Source organism: Bombyx mandarina, chromosome A1, assembly GCF_030267445.1.
Source record: "Bombyx mandarina strain Sakado chromosome A1, ASM3026744v2".
NCBI lineage: Eukaryota > Metazoa > Arthropoda > Insecta > Lepidoptera > Bombycidae > Bombyx > Bombyx mandarina.
In genome coordinates this window covers 19,742,370-19,764,903 of record NC_143234.1, presented here as the reverse complement: position 1 = coordinate 19,764,903, position 22,534 = coordinate 19,742,370, and the positions used below count along the sequence as shown (strand labels likewise).

The 22,534-nt window shown below is 37.1% G+C and overlaps 3 protein-coding genes and 1 long non-coding RNA gene across 6 annotated transcripts in view; 3 read left to right on the top strand and 1 right to left on the bottom strand.

Annotated features, from left to right (window-relative positions):
- The window catches only part of LOC114242722 (uncharacterized), a 101,120-nt gene extending 98,727 nt beyond the window's left edge, over positions 1 to 2,393 (top strand). For all 3 annotated transcript variants that reach the window (XM_089739313.1, XM_089739312.1, XM_089739314.1), the window contains 2 exons: positions 147 to 344; positions 933 to 2,393. In XM_089739313.1, coding sequence (XP_089595439.1) covers positions 147 to 344; positions 933 to 1,050 — 316 coding nt within the window. In that variant the 3' untranslated portion in view covers positions 1,051 to 2,393. The remainder of the gene's footprint in view (positions 1 to 146; positions 345 to 932) is intronic.
- A 10,774-nt stretch (positions 2,394 to 13,167) lies between these two features.
- On the bottom strand, positions 13,168 to 19,392 carry LOC149499616 (uncharacterized). The gene is made up of 2 exons (XM_089739726.1): positions 19,101 to 19,392; positions 13,168 to 14,545 (listed from the first exon to the last, which is right to left on the bottom strand). The coding sequence occupies exons 1-2, from the start codon at positions 19,126 to 19,128 to the stop codon at positions 14,286 to 14,288; spliced, it is 288 nt and encodes a 95-aa protein (XP_089595852.1). The 5' UTR covers positions 19,129 to 19,392; the 3' UTR covers positions 13,168 to 14,285.
- Positions 16,086 to 18,274, top strand: LOC149499617 (uncharacterized). The gene has a single exon (XM_089739649.1). It carries the CDS (start codon positions 16,132 to 16,134, stop codon positions 17,704 to 17,706), a length of 1,575 nt encoding a protein of 524 aa, XP_089595775.1. The 5' UTR covers positions 16,086 to 16,131; the 3' UTR covers positions 17,707 to 18,274.
- Positions 19,393 to 20,068: 676 nt separating the features above from the next.
- Positions 20,069 to 21,622, top strand: LOC149499615 (uncharacterized). The gene is made up of 3 exons (XR_016325598.1): positions 20,069 to 20,167; positions 20,757 to 20,831; positions 21,440 to 21,622. It is a non-coding gene; the product is annotated as an uncharacterized LOC149499615 (long non-coding RNA).
- Positions 21,623 to 22,534: the final 912 nt, after the last annotated feature.

The window sequence follows — 22,534 nt, the reverse complement described above, 5'->3', positions numbered from 1 at the left end:
TCAAGTAACAACGGCTGCCCCGCCCTTCAAACCGGAACGCATTACTGCTTAAGTGCAGAAATAGGCAGGGTGGTGGTACCAACCAGCGCTGACTCACAAGAGGTCCTACCACCAGTGTGAAATTAATATAAATCTTCATATTCAAGGAAAGAGTTAAGCGACGTCGCCTGTGCGGTCCCCGGACCTCGTGCATCGACCCAACGTGAGGCCGGCTCGTGTCAGTCGGACGAGTTGCACGTCGAACCACTCGACGCCGCTCGGGACATGCTCGCGGCACAGGAGCGAATGTACCCGCACTTGTTCGCGAGCCTCAAGAGTGCACTGCGCCCACTAATGAGCGGCAGGTACGATACAAAATGCAGAATATTCTCATCATTCATAGCGTGACCATTTTTTTTTTCGTTTCAAAGCGGGACGCCTACGGACTTTATAAATAAATATAAATAAATACATATATAGGGTACGTCAGGGTAAGATGTAATATTTAAATGCAAAATAAAAAATATGGATTAAAAAATTACTTAAAATAATTTATTATGGTATTCTTACCTTCACTGACATCTTAATCCTTATACCAACTTTCCCTTAAAATAATATTTATAAATAATTTCGCAACGAAAGTAACTATTCCACGCGGACGAAGACGCGGGCAAAAGCTAGTATCAAATAAATGTCATTACAATTTTTTTATTGGCATTATAAGCAAAGGCGTAACAGGGCGTACAGCCAATAGCATAGTGAGCGGTCATCGTTCCCGCCCGCCCAAAGCTGGAATAGCCCTTTATGCTATTAGTGAATAGTTAGTTAAAAAAATAACCATTGCTTATTGTGTCAAATGAACGAGGCTTTGGATTTCATTAATCTAAAACATGGCTTGACCAAAAGGCTTTTTGTGTTTATCTAATTTAAACAGTCCATTGGGTTGATTGTAGGTTCATCGATAAAGACAAGAAAGAGCAAAGACACAGGAAGAAATCGGTTATACAGATGAAAAACGGAGCGCCAGTGTACGACTCTGACGACGGAACCGAAGAGGAGCCCGTGCCATAGATAATGTCAAATCTCCCGCCAAATTTGTAAAAAATAGGTACATACAATTAGTACATATAACCTGTAATCTCTGTTCTAAATACGACGGTGCGTGACATACTGATTTGTTTTGATGTTCCAACTATTAAAGCTATATAAACTATTATACAATACATACTATAAATGCTAATATATAAAACTGTATGTATGTACCAGTTATATGATTATTAAATAACTTCTATGTTGAAAAATGTTTTACATTTAATTGTCAAGGTACATATTAATTGTAAATAATTGTAACTGGCAATTTAAATGTCCAAGTTCTGACACGTCCGTGTTTTGACAGCTGTCAGACATATTTCGTATTTCGAACAGATCCAATGTACGGTATCTCGTGTTTTATAAAATCGATTATGTGATTTTAAGTGATTGTCATGTGATCAACTAAATGTTATGAACACTTTAATGTTGTCATAGTTCGTAAGTATAACGAAGCGCGCTTGAAATTGACGTTGTGTTTGTTTGGGGTTACCATGATTATTAATGATTCTCCCTGAATTTCGATATTAGGAAGCGAAGCGGACGGTGGATTGATAAAAAAATGTGCATTTCGTACAAGCTAAATATTTGTGGTAGTGTATTTTTCAATATTGTTGAACGTACGAAATCGGTAGAGCGTGTTAATATTTGAATGTTCGAAAGTTTATTTTAAAATTTTAAGATGGACGTTATAAATGTAATAAATACATTGTAAATCTGATTTTTAAGGTGCCTATACTACTTAAGATGTCCTAAAAGGTACCTTAAATAGAAAAGAGTTATTTTTATGTACTTTATTGTATCGCGTTAATAATTATTTACACTTTTACAGAAGAATATTAGAAGTTAAAATTTATAATATTTATATAGATCGTAGATGTAGGAATTGCCTAATTTTTATACATATTCATTTCTCTGTAGAGTGCGTCTTCGGTGAATTAAATCGAATGAAATGTTTTTTTCGGCTTTTAATGAAACAATATGTGTCATATTTTTTATACTGAATTCGTGTTATAGTAGAATTCATTGCGAGTTACTGGCAACATCAACGTTCAGCTTCCAAATGGTAGATTTTTTTGGAATATGACTGCTGATGTCAGACTGAGTTTGTGAAATGTTGTAACTGTGCTATATTACTTTGTATGTTTTGTATTGCGCAAATATATTTTCTATAAGGATTTAATTATAAGATGAAATTCCTAATTAATTAGCATTTACGCTGTTAAGGATATATAACGATTTATCAATCGAGTCCCATTCATTGCTTCCATGATACAAACTATATTCATATACATTTGTCGTAAAAATAAAGTGTTTTAAAATTTTCCTTTGTTTTACTGAAATTCTAATTTAAGTGTACCTACATAATATTACTAATCAATTACGTTGTTACGTAAAAACTTACAGTTTATAATACAGATGCTCCCACTATATTTCTGCAAAACATTTATTTCTTCATTAGTTGTCAAAAAGCGATAATAAGTGTCACATGATTTTGAATATATTTGTCGTGAAGCAGCTATGTGTCCTATATGATAGACATGACAGTCATTACAATACAAACAAATCAAACAATACAAATCGACCTCACGTCTCAAGGGGGCTAGCGGCAGATCATTTAGCAATCTTGGGCTATAAAATTCAAATTAAATGTTTATGAGTTCTGGTTATCAACCGCGCTTTTGTTGACAGCAGGCAGCGGCGTTGGCATTATTGATGTCCATCAGCGAATGTGGCTAATCTTTTCTTTTTTAGATGCGTGGACGAGCTCAAAGTCCAGCAGGAGTTAAATGGTTACCGGAAGCCGCGGATATCAACAATGTAACTGTAGTTAATAAACATGAGTTTTAAATCTCAGCTTCAAAATACAACGACCTACGGTCCTACCTTTCAACCATAACTGTGTGGCAAAAATAGACAGAGTGGTAGTAGCTATCCGTGTGGGCTCACAAAGTGCCATACCACCAGTAAAATCTCAATTTCAAGGTCGTTCGCCTATTACTGCAATAAAAAAAAAGGTTTACATTCAGTCAAAAAATATTTATGGTTCCGAACTAAATTTTTTTTTTGTTGTTAGATTGGCACAACTGTTTCCCATTTTGGCGCGGAGTTTGAGTTGCATCTTCTGTTTAGGTTAAGCATAGTGCTATTTTTAGTTAGTTTTTGTTAGTTACGGTTATATCTGGTGTTTTTAATGCGAATTTAATAATGGACAAAAAATCAAAGAGTTTGTCTTAAAATTTGCATCGGGTATGGAATTTCGTGTTCGGAGTCGCTTAAAATGTTACAGAAAACTTACGGTGAATCGACTTTATCAAAATTACGTGCCTTTTTGAAGTGAAAACTTCTTTAGAATCGTTGTGATTTCAAACCGGATGCAACGGAAAAAACGACAGGTAAGAGACACAAATACAAAAATGTGTAGGATGAAGCCAGCAAAGAATGAGACAGAAATATACATACTATTTAATACAGCGCCATCTGTGAGATTTTTTAATACTAACGTGTGTATGAAAGCTCTTGTAGTGAATTTTAATTTAGGATTATACGTGAAATTAAAATATCAATTCACAGAATGCGCTACCTTACAATTATTTATTAATGACAAAATTTTACATATACTTAAGACGTTTAGGATAATTGTATTTTAATTTTGGAAGGTTTCACTTCTACCACGTGTGAATTGCACACATGTATTTTTTTTCTCCTACCTATGCTGATAGCCTTGAGAGACTATATCAGCATTACCCTAACGTGTAGGTGAGCTCTCGGGGCTCAAACCGAAAATTGGATGAATACTATTTTTTTTTCTTTTTTTAGATGGGTGGACGAGCTCATAGCCCACCTGATGTCAAGTGGTTACTGGAGCCCATAGACATCTATAACGTAAATGTGCCACCCACCTTGAGATAAGTTCTAAGGTCTCAGTATAGTTACAATGGCTACCCCACCCTTCAAACCGAAACGCGTTACTGCTTCACGGCAGAAATAGGTGGGGTGGTGTTTATTATTTTGATATTTTTTTTGAATATTTTGAGAGTTGAGAGTATTTCTATTTAATGAAATCCGGTCTCGCTGAGCTGCAGCTATTATTAATGACTTTAAAAAAAAACACGAACCTGCTGACAAAAATCCTTCCATGTAACGCCAACCACAGAGATTCGTGAATAAAGGACACGCAAATGTTCATCCTTCTTTAAGATTTAAGAAGATCTTCTTCTTGCTCTTATCCCATATTATGTGGGGTCGCAGCATGATCTGTCTTCGTGCTGCATAGAGATTTGGCATGAGCATTACGACTGGCGATTTGCCTGACGTGATTATTAACCCGTCTTTGGGTTATATCCACATACATTGCATATTTTGATGTATCTGTTACTTCACCCGTTATTGCTTCTATGATTTTATTATTCATTTGATTATTAAAAAGATTTATTAAAATTTAGATTTTGAAATTCCAAAAAATTAAATTAACACATTTTATCAATCTTTCTGTAAGTATACCATTAAAAATCTCTATATGGAATTATAACTGTATATTAATTTATTATATTATCTGTATCGAATATAATATGTGATTGGGAATATTTGGGGCGTTGAAATGAAACACAAATTCTACAAGCTTACTTTATTGGATTAATCATAGACAATTATTACATCGATTATTATGCCTTTTACGTATTATTTTGATAACCTTAAAATTAATGAGTATTATGAGTACTAATTTTCTTGTATTTAGATAATATTAAGCTTAATTTTAAAACATTGAATGTGATAAGATTATAACTTATATCTAGGTCTAAAAGCGGAGAGACACTTATGCAGTAAAATCTACGTTTAAATATTTAAAACTAAACATAAAAGCGCTTAACAATATAGTTCCATATCGTACTGACATTATTATCATTACCATTGCTATCATTATCATTACCTTTGCTATCATTATCATTACCATTGCTATCATTATCATTACTCTGATTATCATTATTTTCGGAATTTAATTGAAACGTTATTTTATAAGGTTATACATTTTATAATGTTTGAATTCTACATTACAATATTAATATTAAATAGATTCTTCATTATTGAAGTGAAAAATTAGAGTTAAAGTTAAATTAATTTTTGCCGCCCTGGCAGCATGGCTTGTCCCCTGGAAAAAAAAATTAAAATTGTGTGAAAAAATGCGTTTATTAAATGACAAATCTGTTTGAAAGTATTCAGAATTGATTGAGCTTAGAATTCGTGGGTTTAATGAAGGTAGATTTTAAAAAAAAAACCTTAAGATGGCGCCTCTTATTTTAAGCGGTTATGTGACTCATAGCGACAATCGGAATATAGCTATTCACTAGGGATATAACTATACACCGAGACAAGATTAGGGCCTTAATGTAATTTGTACAACGACATTGCTTATTTTGTTTTAATCGCTAGCGTATGTAATGTGTGTAGTATGTAATGTGTGTAGCATGTAGGGCTGTACTAACCGGAGGGCTTGCCATCTCCGCAGGCGCAGCTGGGGCCGCATGTGCAAGCGGCACCGCACGCCGCCGTGCCTCCGCCGCACGTGGCTACCGACATTAAACACAAATATTATAAAAAACCATTCAAACAAAAACAATTCGAATACATCCAGCCTCCCTGTGAAAAGCTAAAGATCGAAACATTAATCATAAAAACGAAGCGTGGTGAAAGTTCTTAAGAGAAATCGATAATGTCCAAAATCAGTAGGTAAATGAAATCGTTTATTATAATATACGCACTTTAAATAAAACCATTTAGATATTAATAATAAAACGAAACTAATAATAAATATGAAATTAAGAGCGAATTAAACAATAATTTAGAATTTAATTTACCTTTGCAAGAATCGCAGGGTGTAGGCATGGCGTCCCGAGCTGGGAATGCGCTAGGTCTCAGGGCGATGCGCGCGCAGCCGTCTAGAACCGGCGGGTCAATAGCTGAGCTGGTAAGGAGAGGGGATCGGACGATCGACCCGTCTGTCTCCAAGGGGGCAGGAGCTCGTAATGTTTCGACAAAACAATTTCATAAAACACATAACCTAATTCTTGCGAAAAGATAATGCTTGAGTGAATAAAGTCACGGCCCGCTTAGAATTTAGTGACTAAGTACCCGCTTTGATACCCGAGGCCGAAAGTTCAATTTAGACTGATTTAATGCTGCTAAATCAGTCTAAATTATCAAACCGACGTGCATGACTTGGTTCATGACAGAAACATTTGGTATCTATCAGTACACACTCTCTCTGTAGATCCATAGGTTCTAAACAAAATAAAAGGTTTGAATTTTGGAAATTGTAAGCGGAAAGTGAGATTCATTCTTTACTTTTTGTTCTTAATTAAAACAAATATTTCGGCTACAACCGCGAAAACTTTCATACGACTTAAATAAGAAAATTTTATAATAATAAATAATGATAAAATAGCTTTATTTTATTCCAAAATAATTAGATAGAGCTTAATTAATTTAGTATTTAACAATTATATTACTGAGTAACCATAGTAAATCTACTACTCATGCAATTTAATCTCCTTCTAATATGGACCCCTTGAGGGCAAAAGCCTCCCTCAAGGAATTTTCCCTTATCTTTAGCAGTGGTCATGCAGTCTCGTCCTGGTTTGGATACAATCTCGTATGCGTACTGAATTAGTCATTCTCCTCTGTTTCCAAAACCATGAATGCCTGCTATTCTGCTCTCATAGTTCTTCGGTTTACCTATCTGTGCGTTGAAATCATGATTTGAAGAAAATATTTGACATGCGTAAATATTAATATCGACGCTAGAAAGGCAAACGTGACTAAGCGACAACAACTGCTTTATACATAAATGATAGGCAATAACCATATTTGATGCGCAAAAAAAATGATATATCTAGGTCTATTAAAATCATTTCAATCCTACAGCTAGATTCATTAAAATAGAATTTTTTTCAGGTATTTCTCATGTATATTTTAAATTAATTTCAACTTTAAATTAGTCTACTGTAAAGTTCACGCACTATCGCTTAGTCACGTTTGCCTTTCAAGCGTCGATATGCTTAATGTAGACTGCCTCTCGGACTACAATATAATAGTAACCCAACTGAGTTCGTACGAACCGACAATAAAATGATCGGAAGGCCGTAAACAAGAACACGAATTGGCTCCGGAACCGGTCGCTCCCCTCTCACGAGTCACATTTAAATCTATATGTACTCACCATAACAATAATATATTATATTGTAACTACTTACGAATAAAACCTTATTATTTATTTGTAGGTAACTACTTTTATTTGTTATGAATTATTTTCTTTTATGGTTTTTATTGCGCAGATCGGTCAACGAGCTGATGGTCCACCTGGTATTAAGTCGTGACCGAAGCCATACGTACTAGGCCCCAATTCTATATTACAAAGGCTGCCCTACCCTTCAGATTGAAACGTAGTACTGCTTCACGGTCTAGAGAGACCATGTCAGCGTCACCGGCCTAGTAGGTGATCCCAGGGGGCTCAAACCTGACGATGTTGCTAACACGAACCCTAGCAAGAGCCGTGCTTCGCAGAATTACCACCGGATCTGAAACGCGACCCACTGAGAGGATCCGGCGAGAAACTCAGTGGGCTGTGTCTGAGGGTTAATTTACTCGTGGAGCCCTTCGTCGCAAGCGACGGGTTCGACGAGAACGATGACCGGTGCTTGGGGTACCTAAAAGCAACATTAGTGGATCGGAAGGATCCGAGATTACGTGTTTTGGGCGACGTCGACTGTTTACCATTTGGTCCGCTGGATCAGCTATGTAGTTACCGGCGGCCACGATGAGAGGGTTCTCGTGTCGTGCCGCTTTATCGAAATGGAGGGTGGTGGTATTACCTACCCGTACGCGTTTACAAAACATTCTACCTTTAGGACTTTAATATACTCCAGTAATGGGTGGTATTAAGACCTCTTTTGAGTTCACACGGTAACCACCGCCCTGCCTATTTCTGCTGCGAAGCAGTAATGCGTTTCGGTTTAAAGAGTGGGGCCTTTGTACTGTAAAAACTGACCTTAAAAGTCATGTCTCGAGGTGGTGGCGGCATTTACGTCGTATGTGTCTATGGGCTCTGGTAACCACTTAACACCAGGTGGGCTGTGAAGTCATCCACTTATATAAGCAATAAAACGCAAAAAAACTGGTGGCAGAGCGTCTCATAGGTAACCTCTAGCTTTATTATTAGTATTTCTGTAGTCATTATTAGACGGGTAGTGAAGTCGTATATTTGGAACAGGGCTACTGGGAAAAGATAATTAAATATTATGAGGATAAAGCCTCAATTACCTTGAAATTACGTCTGTCCTGCGGCTTAACCTTCAATTACCTTCCCGACCAAGAACAGCGGTAGGTACCAAAATTTGGTTTAGTTGGTAGTCGGTTCTGTGGGGCAAGTGCCTCGCGCACATTTTTCAAGGCGTAGTCTCCTGTGAGAAATTGATGGAGGTGAAGGACCTCAGCCCTTCTCTTCTCCCTTTCTTCCTCTTAGAAGGCGCCGGAGTCCGACATAACCCGATCCGTTACCCCCTCGACCGGATATCCGTAAATGGATTTCCAAGCGTTAAAAGAAAAGAATGGTACCAAAATTTCGTAATTCAACTAAAAACTGGTTCAGAATGTTATTAAAATTATTACGGACACAACATTACGTTCAAGCAACGGTATGACGGTGTTATTAACATGTCGTTAACCAGCCTCACTCAATTAATTATTGTTACAGTTAACTTTTATTGTTCCTTCAAAGTTTTACACGTTCATATTTTCATTTTTACTTGAGGTTTGTGTTTGTGTTTCCGTTTGAGGGTTATCAAAAAGTATTTGATACTTCAATCTTATGCGTCAAGGCTCGGAGATGGGTATTTATTGTGTCCCTGGCCTAATTTAACTACGTAAATGAAGCATGTGTTGTTGCAATGCATCTTGAAATTTTCTTCTAACAACTTATAATGCATTTATTATTGAAATGTGGTTCTCAAATTTAGAGGCAACGATTCGTAGGCAGGACACAGAGGCCACCTTAATTTATCAATTAATGATATTTTGTTTTAAATTTATTTCTAACTAGCTGACTCGGCAGACTTCGTAGTGCCTCAATCGATAAATAAAAGAACTAAACTTTTGTATAAAATAAATTTAAAACAAACAAAAGGAATCCGTCCTACGGGGGACATATCAAAGGGAAAACAAAATTGTTATTTTTATTTAATTCCGAGCATTTTCATATTCATCTACCTTTTAAACCTTCTCTGGACTCCCACAAATAATTCAAGACCAAAATTAGCCAAATCGGTCCAGCCGTTCTCGAGTTTTAGCGAGGCTAACGAAAAAGAAGACAGATAGATAGATTATACATTACAGCTTATTCATATTAATTATCACTAATAGTAGAACGTTAAACCAACGTCTTTTTTTTTTTGCTTAGATGGGTGGACGAGCTCACAGCCCACCTGGTGTTAAGTGGTTACTGAAGCCCATAGACATCTACGACGTGAATGCGCCACCCACCTTGAGATATAAGTTCTAAGGCCTCAAGTATAGTTACAACGGCTGCCCCACCCTTCAAACCGAAACGCATTACTGCTTCAAGGCAGAAATAGGCAGGGTTGTGGTACCCACCCGAGCGGACTCACAAGAGGTCCTACCACCAGTAAAAACCGTATTACACATATACTGTATTTTCGGATACTTATTAGGCAAGTTAGATAACGTTAATACATATAACAATCATTAAAAACAAAATAATTAGAAAATCAACCAAAGATCAAACAAACAACATAACAATTGCCATCGAGGTACTCTCCACGCAAGACTCATAGTAATAAAAAAACGAATAAAAAATAACAATTGCATGATTTATCTTAATCACGAAGATGATTGCCGTGAAGTCGATGACCTGCTGATTCTGACGTGATATCGGATATTGTGGAAGTTCACAGTGTAATACAGAAAATTGTTATCTAAATAACATTGAACATTATAGAATATTATTCTAAATAGAGCATTGATATTATGAGGCTGAATGGTACCAACCTTCTGCGTATTCCTAAAACGTTGCTCGTTAGCAGAAGAATAGTAAAAAACCCTCCAAGCAATCTTTTGTCTGTCCAAAGTTTCTTTAAGGTTCATAAGGCTGGACTGTATATTTTTTTCATTTTTTTTTGCTTTAATGTGTGAACGAGCTCACAGCTTACCTGGTGTTAAGTGGTTACTGGAGTCCATAGACATCTACAACGTAAATGCGCCACCCACCTTGAGATATAAGTTCTAAGGTCTCAGTACAGTTACAACGGCTGCCCCACCCTTCAAACCGAAACGCATTACTGCTTCACGGCAGAAATAGGCGGGGTGGTGGTACCTGGTGGTGGCCCGCGCGGACTCACAAGAGGTCCTACCACCAGATTGCCCATAACTTGAGGTATTTATGTTGCGATGCTAGAGGCTTTACTGTAAATACTTCGGACCGCATGCTAAACTCTAAAGACCAAGCATTTGTGCCAGAAGTAGGGCGTCTTATTACTCCGCACGAGTAGGCACCGCCAGTATGCCTGTATCTACTGTGAAGCAGTAATACCGAATTGAAGAGTGAGGCACGTGGTAATGTATAACTGAGACTTAGAACTCATGTCTCAAGGTTGGTGGCGGCACTTACGTTATTGGGCTCCAGTACCACTTCGCAGCAAATGAGCCTGAGCTCATTAAGTCAGGATCTTTTGCATCTCCTTTAATCTAACAGTTGATTTCCGCTACAGAAATATCATTAAACCCTGTATATTTATGTATGTAAGTTTAAAAAATACAATAACACTACCCAGAAAAGCAGTAATTTCACGCTGATTTTTACAACCATAAATTGCGCTGTCCGGACCCCACAATCTCAGGTTTTACGACTCATAAACGATTCTCTCGGTGCCTTGATGAATTCAATACTATCCAGACTACAAAACCTGACAAGAATAGTTCGTACACACGATACGTGACTAAAGATAGACGCTTGCAATTGTCAATAGGTACATCGGGACCGATCTACATAGGAAATACCGTCAATCGTACACCGTTTCCTATTGCATAACAGCTGACCTACTCTTCAGACTGAAAAACATGACTTCTACATGGTAATAAAACACAGGATCATTCTAACATCATCTCGGCCTGTCCACTGTCCATTGCTGAACATAAGTCTCTTCAATTGATGTCCAGTGCGGCTGGTCCGTTGCCACTTGCATCCAACGTGACCCAGCGATTCTAACTAAGTCGTCGATCCATCTGGTCGGTAGCCGCTGGATGGTGATAATAACCATTGTCCAGTTTATCAAATCTGAGCCGAAATCATGTTTCGATTAAAGGTGATAGTATTTCTTCATTGCGGAAATAATCTATAGGTTAGTTTTTGGTCACTATTCGTTCATTTGCTCCCTTATCATATCTTACACTTAGATTAGTTCCCATTCTATCCCCAGCAATCGGGAGTGCATGATAATTATAGTATTAGTAATATATAAACATCGGGCGTTATTTATATATTTAATTTATTTATATATTTAAATGGCATTTCATTAGATCTCAGAACTAGCTCAGATAGAAAAACATAGGATTGTAATAAAATTATCTGGTCTTTAGGCAACACAAAGTTCAACCACAAAAGCTTCGCGCCAATAATAGATAGGATGGTGATACTCAATCAAGCAAGAGCATCCATTGTTCCATTATCATAGCTCTAAAGGTATATGACGCCTTAGTTAAATAACGACTGGTAAACACATTCTTGTTACAGAAACTCCATAAGCACAACATTGGCTTCCCTCTTAGTCTGTCGTTTGATATAATTTTTTACCACAATTAGTCCCGCCACGTTGAGTTCAACGCACTCATGTTACCGGCCGCTGTTTTTACTTCAGATGTGTACCGACGCTTGAGATCTGAGATAACATAAAAGTTTTTGTCATCATTTCATACGTATTACTTCTGCGCAACGTTTTATATAATATTGTTGGTTTGTAATCACTCACAAAAACTCCCCCTATTTCTATCGTGAGGCAGTGATACGTTTCGGTTTTAAAAAGCGAGGCATGTATCCAATAACGTCTTTACCGTAAGGGCCCACGGGGCCCGTGCCCAGGACTCCCATTCTTAGGGGGCCCCGAAGAACTGACAATTTCTCTTACACATTTATTCTCAAAACATTTTTGTAGGGCACATTACACTTTTTTCACAAATCAGTAATCATATCAGAAGGTATTCACGAGTAATAATATTTCCGAACGTATCCTACCTAATTTACTAAGTGTACTTATGGTGTACCATCTAGCGATCACGATAACGGTTTCCGTTATCGTAATTGTAACCAAAAAACCAGCAGCATTCTAATATCATTAATGACATATTATATCATACTGTATTTGATTACCTATAATAAATGGTCATACTCAGTAAAAATGTTATTATAATTAGCTTTTTTACTTTCCAAAAGGGCCTCAAATTCTTGTGTGCCCAAGGGCCCCAGCCTAATTTAAGACGTCCCTGCATGTATCTGTAAAACGGAGACCAGGAACTCATGTCCTAAGATCTTCTTCTTCTTTCTTCTATATCGTTCCCTCACTACTGAGGATCGCGACCACATGCGACGTACTTCCAATGCGCCCGATCATGGGTGGCATGGACTGCATGGTACAGACTACCACCGAGTGCTTCTCTCGCTAGATCTGACCATCTGGCTGGTGTTCTGCCCGCGGCGTCCTAAGATAGGCGGCGGCATTTACGTTGTTGGGCTCCGAAAACCCCTTAACAGAAGATGAGCAATGTAAGCAAAAAAATCACCCAGATAGATAGCAATGCGATGATCGAGATCAATTTAATTTTTAACGAAAAATAAACAACGACAAATTTTCACTGTAGATTTTATTAATAAATTAAAGTCATAAATTATTTTTTTTGGAACATTTTTTCCTTGTTAGGAAAGGCAAGGGGATCTAAGCCCATACAGCCTAGTAATTAAAGATAACAAAATAAATTAAAAGGGAAATAAATTATTCAGTGCAACAATATGCTAACTTATTATCTAAATAAAATACCCGTCACAGGAAATTTCCTGCTTTTCAGTTATATTTGTTACCTGTTTTTTACTCGACTCCAAAAAGGGAGTTTTATCTCGGAACTTTTTTGGGTGGACCGATTTTTATGTTTCTTTTATTGTTTTATAGCTGGTGTCTCTTATCGTAGCGATGAATTTTATCAGCATCTGACCAGTTGTTTACGAGTTAAATAATGAATATTTAATGTACATCGACAACATTAATGTTATTTTGAATATTGCTGAAGTCGATTTTTTCTTTTGTTTTGTGTCATTGTAACTTATCTTATGATGGCGGACTAGCACGGAACCCTAAACATTGGACTGCCTCATTAAGAAATAACACGGCAGATGAAGTTTAAAAAAAAAACGTCTCTAGTAAAGTACTGCTGTCTCTTTTTTGATTTTACCCGAACACTGTAAGAAAGAGGACAACTACAGATCTGAGTGATTACATCTATTAAAAAACCAAATTCTTTATACCCACATAAATGAGTAAAATTGAATCGTACTGCGTTATTAACAGCAATAAAAAATGTTTGCCTGTTTGTTTATACCGGTTAATCTCGAAAACGGCTTGATCGATTTTACAACGACTTTCACTGACACATACCTAGCTAATATCATAACGAGTTGGTTAGGTTAAGTTTGTTTTAGTAAATTAAATAGGAGCCGGTAGATGGCGCTGTATAGTGGTTTCTAAGATTTCTTCTATGGATAAGACCACATCTAGCGAGCCCGTTAGTTTTACTCATAAAACCTGTTTACTAAATGTTTGAAAGTCGTAGTTGTTGATCTTGCGAAATAAAGATATTTACTTTAATGTTATTATTTAGAAAGGTAAGAGGAGAATTTTGTATGGACTAAACACATCGCCCATTCCTTCTAACAACACAGTACATTAAAAACATTGTATGACTGTTAATTGTGACGTTAAACAAACAGACAATTTAAATACAAGCTGGTACGTACGTTTCCTGAGTCCTAGACGCGATCGTTAATAACCTTAAACACCTCAAAGATCACAATATCCTTAAACATCAAGTGGATTTGTCTAATTCCCGTTCTCTAAGAAATGATTTCTAGAATGACGTAGCTTATCTAAAAACTATAAAATAATTCAAGCTAACTTCTCATGCGTCTTAGATTTCAACATCAGACGTCTTAGCACGGAGTAGCAGATCCAAAATACGAGGTATAGATTCGAGTTTGTACTGATAATCATGTATGAGGCAAGCAAAGCAATGATTATTCCTATGGCATTAAACAAAAGCTTGATTGGTCCGGTATAGCTAGGTCTCTTGCACGAGCACCCTGGTGGACACAACGGCATCTCCATTCTCCGAGTTTTTCTTTTTCTTTCATTGCCTGTGACGTATTCTGAAAAGATATTAATAAATAAATTGATTTTTCTTAACTCAATTCTCTTGTAATATAATTCGGGTTTATGTTCCTTTTACTGTTTCTATTTGTGACTTTTCAAACGCTATCAAAAAATAGTGTATATTTTTGCACACTAAAATAACGAACACTAAAATAAGTACAAGCAATTTTCCTAGTGTCGTAAGTAAAAAAAAAAAGCATGAATTGACGTCCTTCCTCGGGTAGGTAGGATATACCAATACGTAGAGATTGGAAGTGAAAAATTAGGTTACAATTTCGAATTCTAACGGAATTCAAAAGCTGGTCTGCTGTTCAACTTTGAACTATATAACTCTCCGAGCTCCTGCTAGCTTTTTTATAGCAATAGATATATTTTACTGTAGATGTAAGCTGTCACAAGTTTTACACACGATACCAATTTGAGAATTTTCGTGTTGTATCTAACGTTCTCAACTTCCAAGCTTTCAAACGCACGATGTTGTCTTCATATTTGAATAATTAATCTATGGTGGACTATGTTTAGTAATTGTTTGTTTTTTTTACAAGCACCCTAAAAACCTTAAGGCGCAAAAATATACTTCTGAATATCACTACATAGTATAAAACAAAGTCGCTTTCTCTGTCCCTATATCTGTCTGTCCCTATGTATGCTTAAATCTTTAAAACTACGCAACGGATTTTGATGCGTTTTTTTTAATAGATAGAGTGATTGAAGAGGAAGGTTTATATGCAGTGGCGTACCTAAGGGGGGGCGGTGGGTGCGGTCCGCACCGGGCGGCACTTACCCTGGGGCGGCATTGTAGCATTTAATTTTAGTTGTATAAAGCAATTTATTCATTTCATATTTATTTTCTTTCTTGAATAATAAATGATTATTATGATTATTATAAGTTTAATATTTGATTTCTATAAATTATGATTTCGAATATTATTCATCGGTGTATATAAATGCATATTAGTGTAAATTTTGAATTCTAATTCAAGAACAAGGTAATAATTTGATTTTATTGTATTCATTAAAATTCTTTGAATTCGTAAAAGTATCTTTTCGATTTTGTTCGGAATTTTTTTTAATATCAGTTTATAAATGTCATTTCTTTTGAAAAGTTTATATGATTACTTTGAAGTAATATATCAATATTTTTTTATTCATCGATTTTTCTTTTGAAAAACAGGGCCGGCAGAAGGCGGTCTGCTAGGTCTGCAAAGCATTAGGGCGCCGGCATAAGAACTATCTTTTTCAAACAACAAAATCTAAACGAGACAAAACAAAAATACTGATGAAGTTACAATTTCAGAACTCGCAAATACATAAATATTCTCAGTCCGTTTTGAAGAATTGTATTTGGATTGATAAATTGCTTATAAACCATTTTGTTCATTAGCGATTCAATCTTTTAACAGTGGAGAGTGAAACAAATTATTAGGGTGCAAGTGCATTTTGAGAATTTATAATGTTAAGCATATTGTATTACGTATTGTAGATATAGATGTTATTCAGCGAAGTAAAATGACTCTGCTGTTTTCTATACATATTATACTATTTATTTCGACAAGTTATATTTTTATTATATATCCCTAGGATGAAACGAGTAAAAGAAAGCGGTGCGTCATTTAGAAAGAAAAGGGAGGAAATACCGATTAAAAACACTGGAGCACTACTCAAATACATCTCTCATAAGCCAAATTCTAGTTCTTTTAGTATTGTTGCCTCAAATACGGGTGAAGAAGCAGCGCTCGAAGGCGAAAAAACATTATCCAATGTTGTTCAAGAGGAAAGACCTGCTTCACACACTGGCGAAGAAGTAGAAAGTTTATCAAGTCCTGATGAAGAATCTGCTGCACAAATTATTCTGTCTGTTTCTATGAAAGATATTGGATTATGGCCTAACAAAATTGACGACAATACAAGAGTATTTCTGGTACGTCAAGGTCCCTTTTTAATTCAAAATTTAGACGCCGACTTCAGCGAAGGAATAAAACGTTCTAATAATACAAGCAAAGCCAAAGGTGAAACAAGAATACTGAGTCGGGACTGGTTTTTTCAAATTTTGCCTAATGGCGAAAAGCTCTTAAGATCGTGGATGGTATATTCACCATCGAAGAAAAGTATTTATTGTTTCTGCTGCAAACTGTTTGATAATCTTTGTCAAGCAGGTTTTAATACGGAAAATGGTTTTAACAAATGGTGGAAACTTAATCCTAAAATTAGTCAACATGAGGTTAGTCCGCTGCACATGCGATCATATTACAAATGGAAGGAATTAGAAATAAGACTTGGAAGTAGAGCAACTATTGACAAACTACAACAACAGAATATTGATAAAGAAATAAAAAAATGGAAGGAAATTCTAACAAGAATACTTGATATAATTAGATTCTTAGCAAAACAAAATTTGGCATCTCGAGTACATCGTGAAAGTGTTCATCAGGAAAACATCGACTTACTGGAAAATAGAGGAAATTTTCTCGAGGTTGTTGACTTATTGGCTAAGTACGACCCAGTATTACGAGAACATGTAATAAAAATTAAGATGGGTAATAAATATAGTCTCTCTTATTTGTCGTCGAAGATTCAGAACGAATTCATAAAGCTATTGGGAGGCGCAGTCAGAAAAACAATTATGGATCAAATAAAGCAGGCTAAATACTTTTGTATTATATTTGATAGCACTCCTGACATTTCACACAAAGATCAAACCAGTCAAATTATTAGACATGTAGTTCAAACTCGCATTAAAGAAATAAATCCAAATGCAGAATTTGTAGCATGTACAAATCATTCCTTAAACCTGGCATGTTTGCACGCAGCTTCTACAGCTATCAATTCCATCACATTTTTTGGAACTATCGAACAGTTGTTTTCGTTGTTTTCTTCTTCCACTCATAGATGGAATGTTTTACTTTCGGTCACTGGTCAAGGTGTTAAACGTAGTGTAGAAACTCGCTGGAGCGCTAGAGCTGCCGCGGTAACTATAGTAAAAAAACATTTTTTTTACATTTTAAGCGCTTTGGACAAATTGACATCTGAAGAAGAAAATAGTAAAACGCGATCAGATGCTGGAGTATTACTCAATTCTATGCAATCTTTTTCTTTTCTATGTTTCCTTCATTTATGGGAATCCGTTCTTTTGGAAATTAATGACGCTCAAAAATAACTGCAAATAAAGGGGAAAATATTCGTGTATAATACCGTGTAACCTACTAAATGAAGAATTTGAATGTCAAATAAATGATTTGATCGACATTGATAAAGAACAGTTCCATATTGAAAGAAAAAGGATCCAGGTTTTTATGGCTGTATCTACACTAAAAGAAGAGGTAAAACATTAGAAAAACGGGGAGAAGGGCCCTCTTGACCTGCTAAAATTTATTCAGCAGTATAGGTTGGAAAATTCTGTTCCCAACATTGTAATTTTGTTAAGATTTTTTTTAACAATTTCAATCAGTGTCGCTAGTTGCGAAAGAAGCTTCTCAAAATTGAAGTTGATAAAAAATTATCTTCGTTCTACAATGAGTCAATCAAGACTACAAAATCTTGCAATATTGTCAATAGAACAAGAAATTACAAATAATATAAATTTTGAGAGCATTATACACGATTTTTCTAGTATGAAAGCTAGAAGAGTAGATATTATATAAATATGTTTACGAGTGCATACAAATAAGTCTAAAAAAATTTACTCTGTGTATTAATTAATATTGATTAAATAACTTAATAATTTATTTATGTGTATTAATTTATAAAAACCACTATTTGATTGACTTATAAAAGAAAGGGCGGCAGACTGGAAATCGCCCCGGGCGGCAAAAGTTCTAGGTACGCCACTGTTTATATGTATAATATCATCCATTAAATAGTGGAAAAATCAATAATAAATTACAGTTTCCGATGCGAAGCGAGGGCGGGTCGCTAGTTAATTATTATTATAAACAATAAAAGAAAAGATCCAAATAATAACAACGTTAAAAAATATACACATTATTAGATTGAATTGTTTAACGTTATTGTGATAATAGCAAATAATAATAATCAGGAATATTTATGTTTAATTCACAGACACACACCTCCTTGCGTGTTTCTTGCGCATGCGCAAACATGCATTTTGAATTTTTGACTTTATTCCTTAAACTGAACAATGGCGTCGAGAGATCTGTGTGCTTAGTGCGAGTTTTTTAACGTTCTCGATAGCGTAAAAGTTCAGCCAATTTTGTATGCAGTTGGAACAGCGCCCCTAGCGGCAAACGTACGCAAACGATCCCATTCCATACAAATATGAGCTAACTTTTAGTTGAATTATGGATGAATGGAATGGTAAATTATATAATATTATAATATCCTGCACTGCACTAAAATTCGCATGTCAAATAATGACAAAGCATACACGCTGCTTTTAACTTAATGTAATAACTCATTTTCACTATGCTTGGCGAATAAATGATTTCTTTCTTTTACGCTATCGAGAACGATAAAAAAACTCGCACTAAGCATACAGGGTTCCCAAAGTCACTTAATACAAAAAACGTTTCGTAATCTAAACATAAAACTTACGTTCGACAGTTTGAGTGACGGTGGCCATGTCTGCTGCTGATTCCGTTGTCGAATGAGTGCATCAATATTAATTTTAACAACTTAAATATCGTTCAAACGTTCAGAGAAGGCTTTGTGACAATAAACAAAAAAAAATACAACTAGGAAATGCAGCCATTCAACGGAATTCTTCCGACAATTCGAATCGTGCGGAACGGCTCAGTACTACGAGTCTTCCTTATCACAAAAAAAAATGTTTACAAATACTTTTTTTCTGTCTTCTCAGTTGAGTAAACAACGATATAATAAAGAGGAAAACCTTAAAACATCTCTCTACTCTGTCTGGCCTTGTAATGTTCCACAAATTAAATAAATTTCAATACAATACATTTCAAAAATCACTCTTCAAAAACTACACTACATTTCAAAAAAAAAATGTCAGCCGTCACGGGACGCCTGGCAGATGTGAATCGACATTATTTTATTATTCTCGGTATTCGAATCTCAGGCAGGTACCAATTTTTCTAATGAAATACGTACTCAACAAATGTCCACGATTGACTTCCAGGGTGAAGGAATACGATCGTGTAATAAAAACCAAACTCGCAAAATTATAATTTGCATAATTACTGGTGGTAGAACCTTTTGTGAGTCCATGCGGGTAGGTAGCACCACTCTGCCTATTTCTGCCGTGAAGCAGTAATGCGTTTCGGTTTGAAGGGTGGGGCAGCCGTTGTAACTATACTTGAGACCTTAAAACTTATATCTCAAGGTGGGTGGCGCATTTAAATTTTAGATGTCTATGGGCTCCAGTAACCACTTAACGCCAGGTGGGCTGTGAGCTCGTCCACCCATCTGAGCAATCAAAAAAAAGAATATAACATTAGCGTACTTGGTCATAGACGACTATTACGATGGACAATATCGATGTTATAATAGACTATTTTTTTCTGGCAGCCTTGCTCTAGTTTTTATCGTTTTTGTCGCATTTTATTAGTATAAAACAACGTCGCTTCTCTTACTTCAACATAGTTCGGTGGACTGAACGACAACAGACAAAATGCCCGCCCCCTGTGAACCGTGCAAAGGTGAGTCCTATTTAAACATCCTATTCAGGAGCTGTTCTCGAAGTCTTGCGCGAGAAACAACACTCGCTTGAGAAAATCCATTGAAAATCCAATAAACATTCAAGTTAAACTTCAAACTTATCGAGTACGTAAATAAATAAATTAATAAATATTTACTAACAATCACGCCACGTTGACCGGTCCCGTGGTAAGTTCGTAAAGAACTTGTGTTACAGGTACCAGATAACGGAAATAAATGTAAGATTTTTCTTATACACATACATTTATTTAATATACATCCATAACCCTGGAAAAGACATTTATATTTATCATACAAATATCTTCCCTTAGCGGGATTCGAACCCGCGACCCCCTTATGTAGTGACCATGTCACTTACCACTACACCAGACGGCCATTATTATTTATTTATTATTTTAGCTGGTTTAGCTCATATGCGGCTATGGTTTTCGCATAGATCTATCATCTATCCCAACAAACTTGAACTTCTAAAATAATTTATTTGAAATTAAAATGTTTAAACGAATAAATTCACGGTACACAATGTTTAATATAAATATTTATTATTTAATGTACTTTTTCCGTTGCCAGATTCGTGCAAAGACGGTAACTGCACTACAGATTGCGCCTGTCCAGAAAAAGACTGCAACGATTGCTCTACTAAAGGTAATTAATGTGAAATGTTTGGTTAGATATTGTTTTTATTGCTTTGTTGCGTGGGCGAGCTCACAGCCCACCTGTTGCTTGCTATATGGTTACTGTTACTGGAGGCCATAGACATCTACAATGTAAATGCGCCACCCACCTTGAGATATAAGTTCTAAGGTCTCAAGTATCGTTACAACGGCTGCCCCACCCTTGAAACCGAAACGCATTACTGCTTCACAGCAGAAACAGGCAGGGCGGTGGCACCTACCCGTGCGGACTCACAAGAGGTCCTACCACCAGTAATTACTCAAGTTATAATTTTGCGGGTTTGATTTTTACTACACGATGTTATTCCTTCACCGTTAAAGTCAATTACGGGTATTCCGGTGTCCAAATCCGCAGACTGTTGAATTTGCGGATTTAGATAACACATTTTTCTAATGAGTTACTTTCAAAGGTGCCTTTTCTTAATACTGTACAAAAGAATAAAAGGGGCCCCTGAAGAGTGTATCACTTCCATCCCAGTTAGACTAACTGACTTCACACAGTTCGAATATCTGCGAAGTTGCGGGTACCCATTCTACACACCTATGACATCTATGACATCTACCTTCTCTGGTTTTCAGGCGGTTGCTGCTAAATAATGGACAATGACAGGAGGAGCTCACGCTCGAGGTCTGACCGCGGCTCACTCTGGTCCCGCGTGAGCTCCACGCTCGAGACATGTTTCCCTATCTCATTCTCTCTCGTCTTCTTCATTACGATAATGCTGTTCTACTGTCTTATCTAAATAAACATCTTCATAACTATTCGCGGATTTTCATTTCTGGAATGTGCCCCAGTCACATTTAGCTTTAGTATAAACACAAATAATAATTCCGGATCGTCAGAGACCCTTACGGGGTACGGGTCTGGCCTCGAGGTGAACCTTCCTATCCGGGAGGAAGGTCTTTACCTTCTAATGCAGTGGTGATTGGGTGCTGTGTGTCAATCTGCGGCTGAACGGCTATCATCATGTATACAGAGACATAAAAGTAGTGTGATTTTGCATATATTATTATATTTTTTCGGTTCGGGGGCTGAACCTCCTACGAGATCCCCGCGCCTAGGCCGCGTGCGATTTATGTGGGACTTGACGATCTACAGATGTTGGGAGCAGAATGCGGGCCCAAGGAGTTTTAGGGCCCTACCCCACTAAAAGACTCCCCTGCACTCTTACACCCGACGTCCGATCTCCGTCCGGGGTCAGAACCCGGTCAGAGTAGGAGGGTTCCGGCGGTCAACACTACAACTAGACTAGCGGTGCCACCCAAAGGACGCCCGAGCGATGCTGCTGGTGTTTCGTGATACCCCGCTGGGCCAGAACCAGCCTGCCGGGTCAGAACGCGATACACCGCCGACCGGGTTGCTCTTCCACAGTATGTTCGGCGACGACAGTGACGACGGCAATGCGGACCGCATCACAGGCCGCAGCCGCCGCCGTGTCGCATCCTCCTGGTGCCAGCGCGCTAGAGTGACGATAGCGTGCGGCATAGCCTCAACCCCCTTAGGTCGCTCCGCGATCATCACCGGGAGTCTCCTGCCTCCTCACAGGGGCCGGAGCTGGAAGAACGCCTACCTTCGACCCCCGGGCGGCGGCGGCAGCACGGCGCCGAGAGGGAAGAAGAGCTCTCCCTCTCCCGTTCCGCCGCCTCCTTGTGGGAGATGGTGATGATTGCACA

Coding starts and splice junctions, on each gene's coding strand:
- LOC149499617 (XM_089739649.1), top strand. CDS start 16,132: ATGAAACGAGTAAAAGAAAGCGGTGCGTCATTTAGAAAGAAAAGGGAG.
- LOC149499616 (XM_089739726.1), bottom strand. CDS start 19,128: ATGGCCACCGTCACTCAAACTGTCGAAC. Junction 14,546..19,100: donor CGTCACTCAAACTGTCGAAC/GTAAGTTTTATG, acceptor ATATCTTTTCAG/AATACGTCACAGGCAATGAA.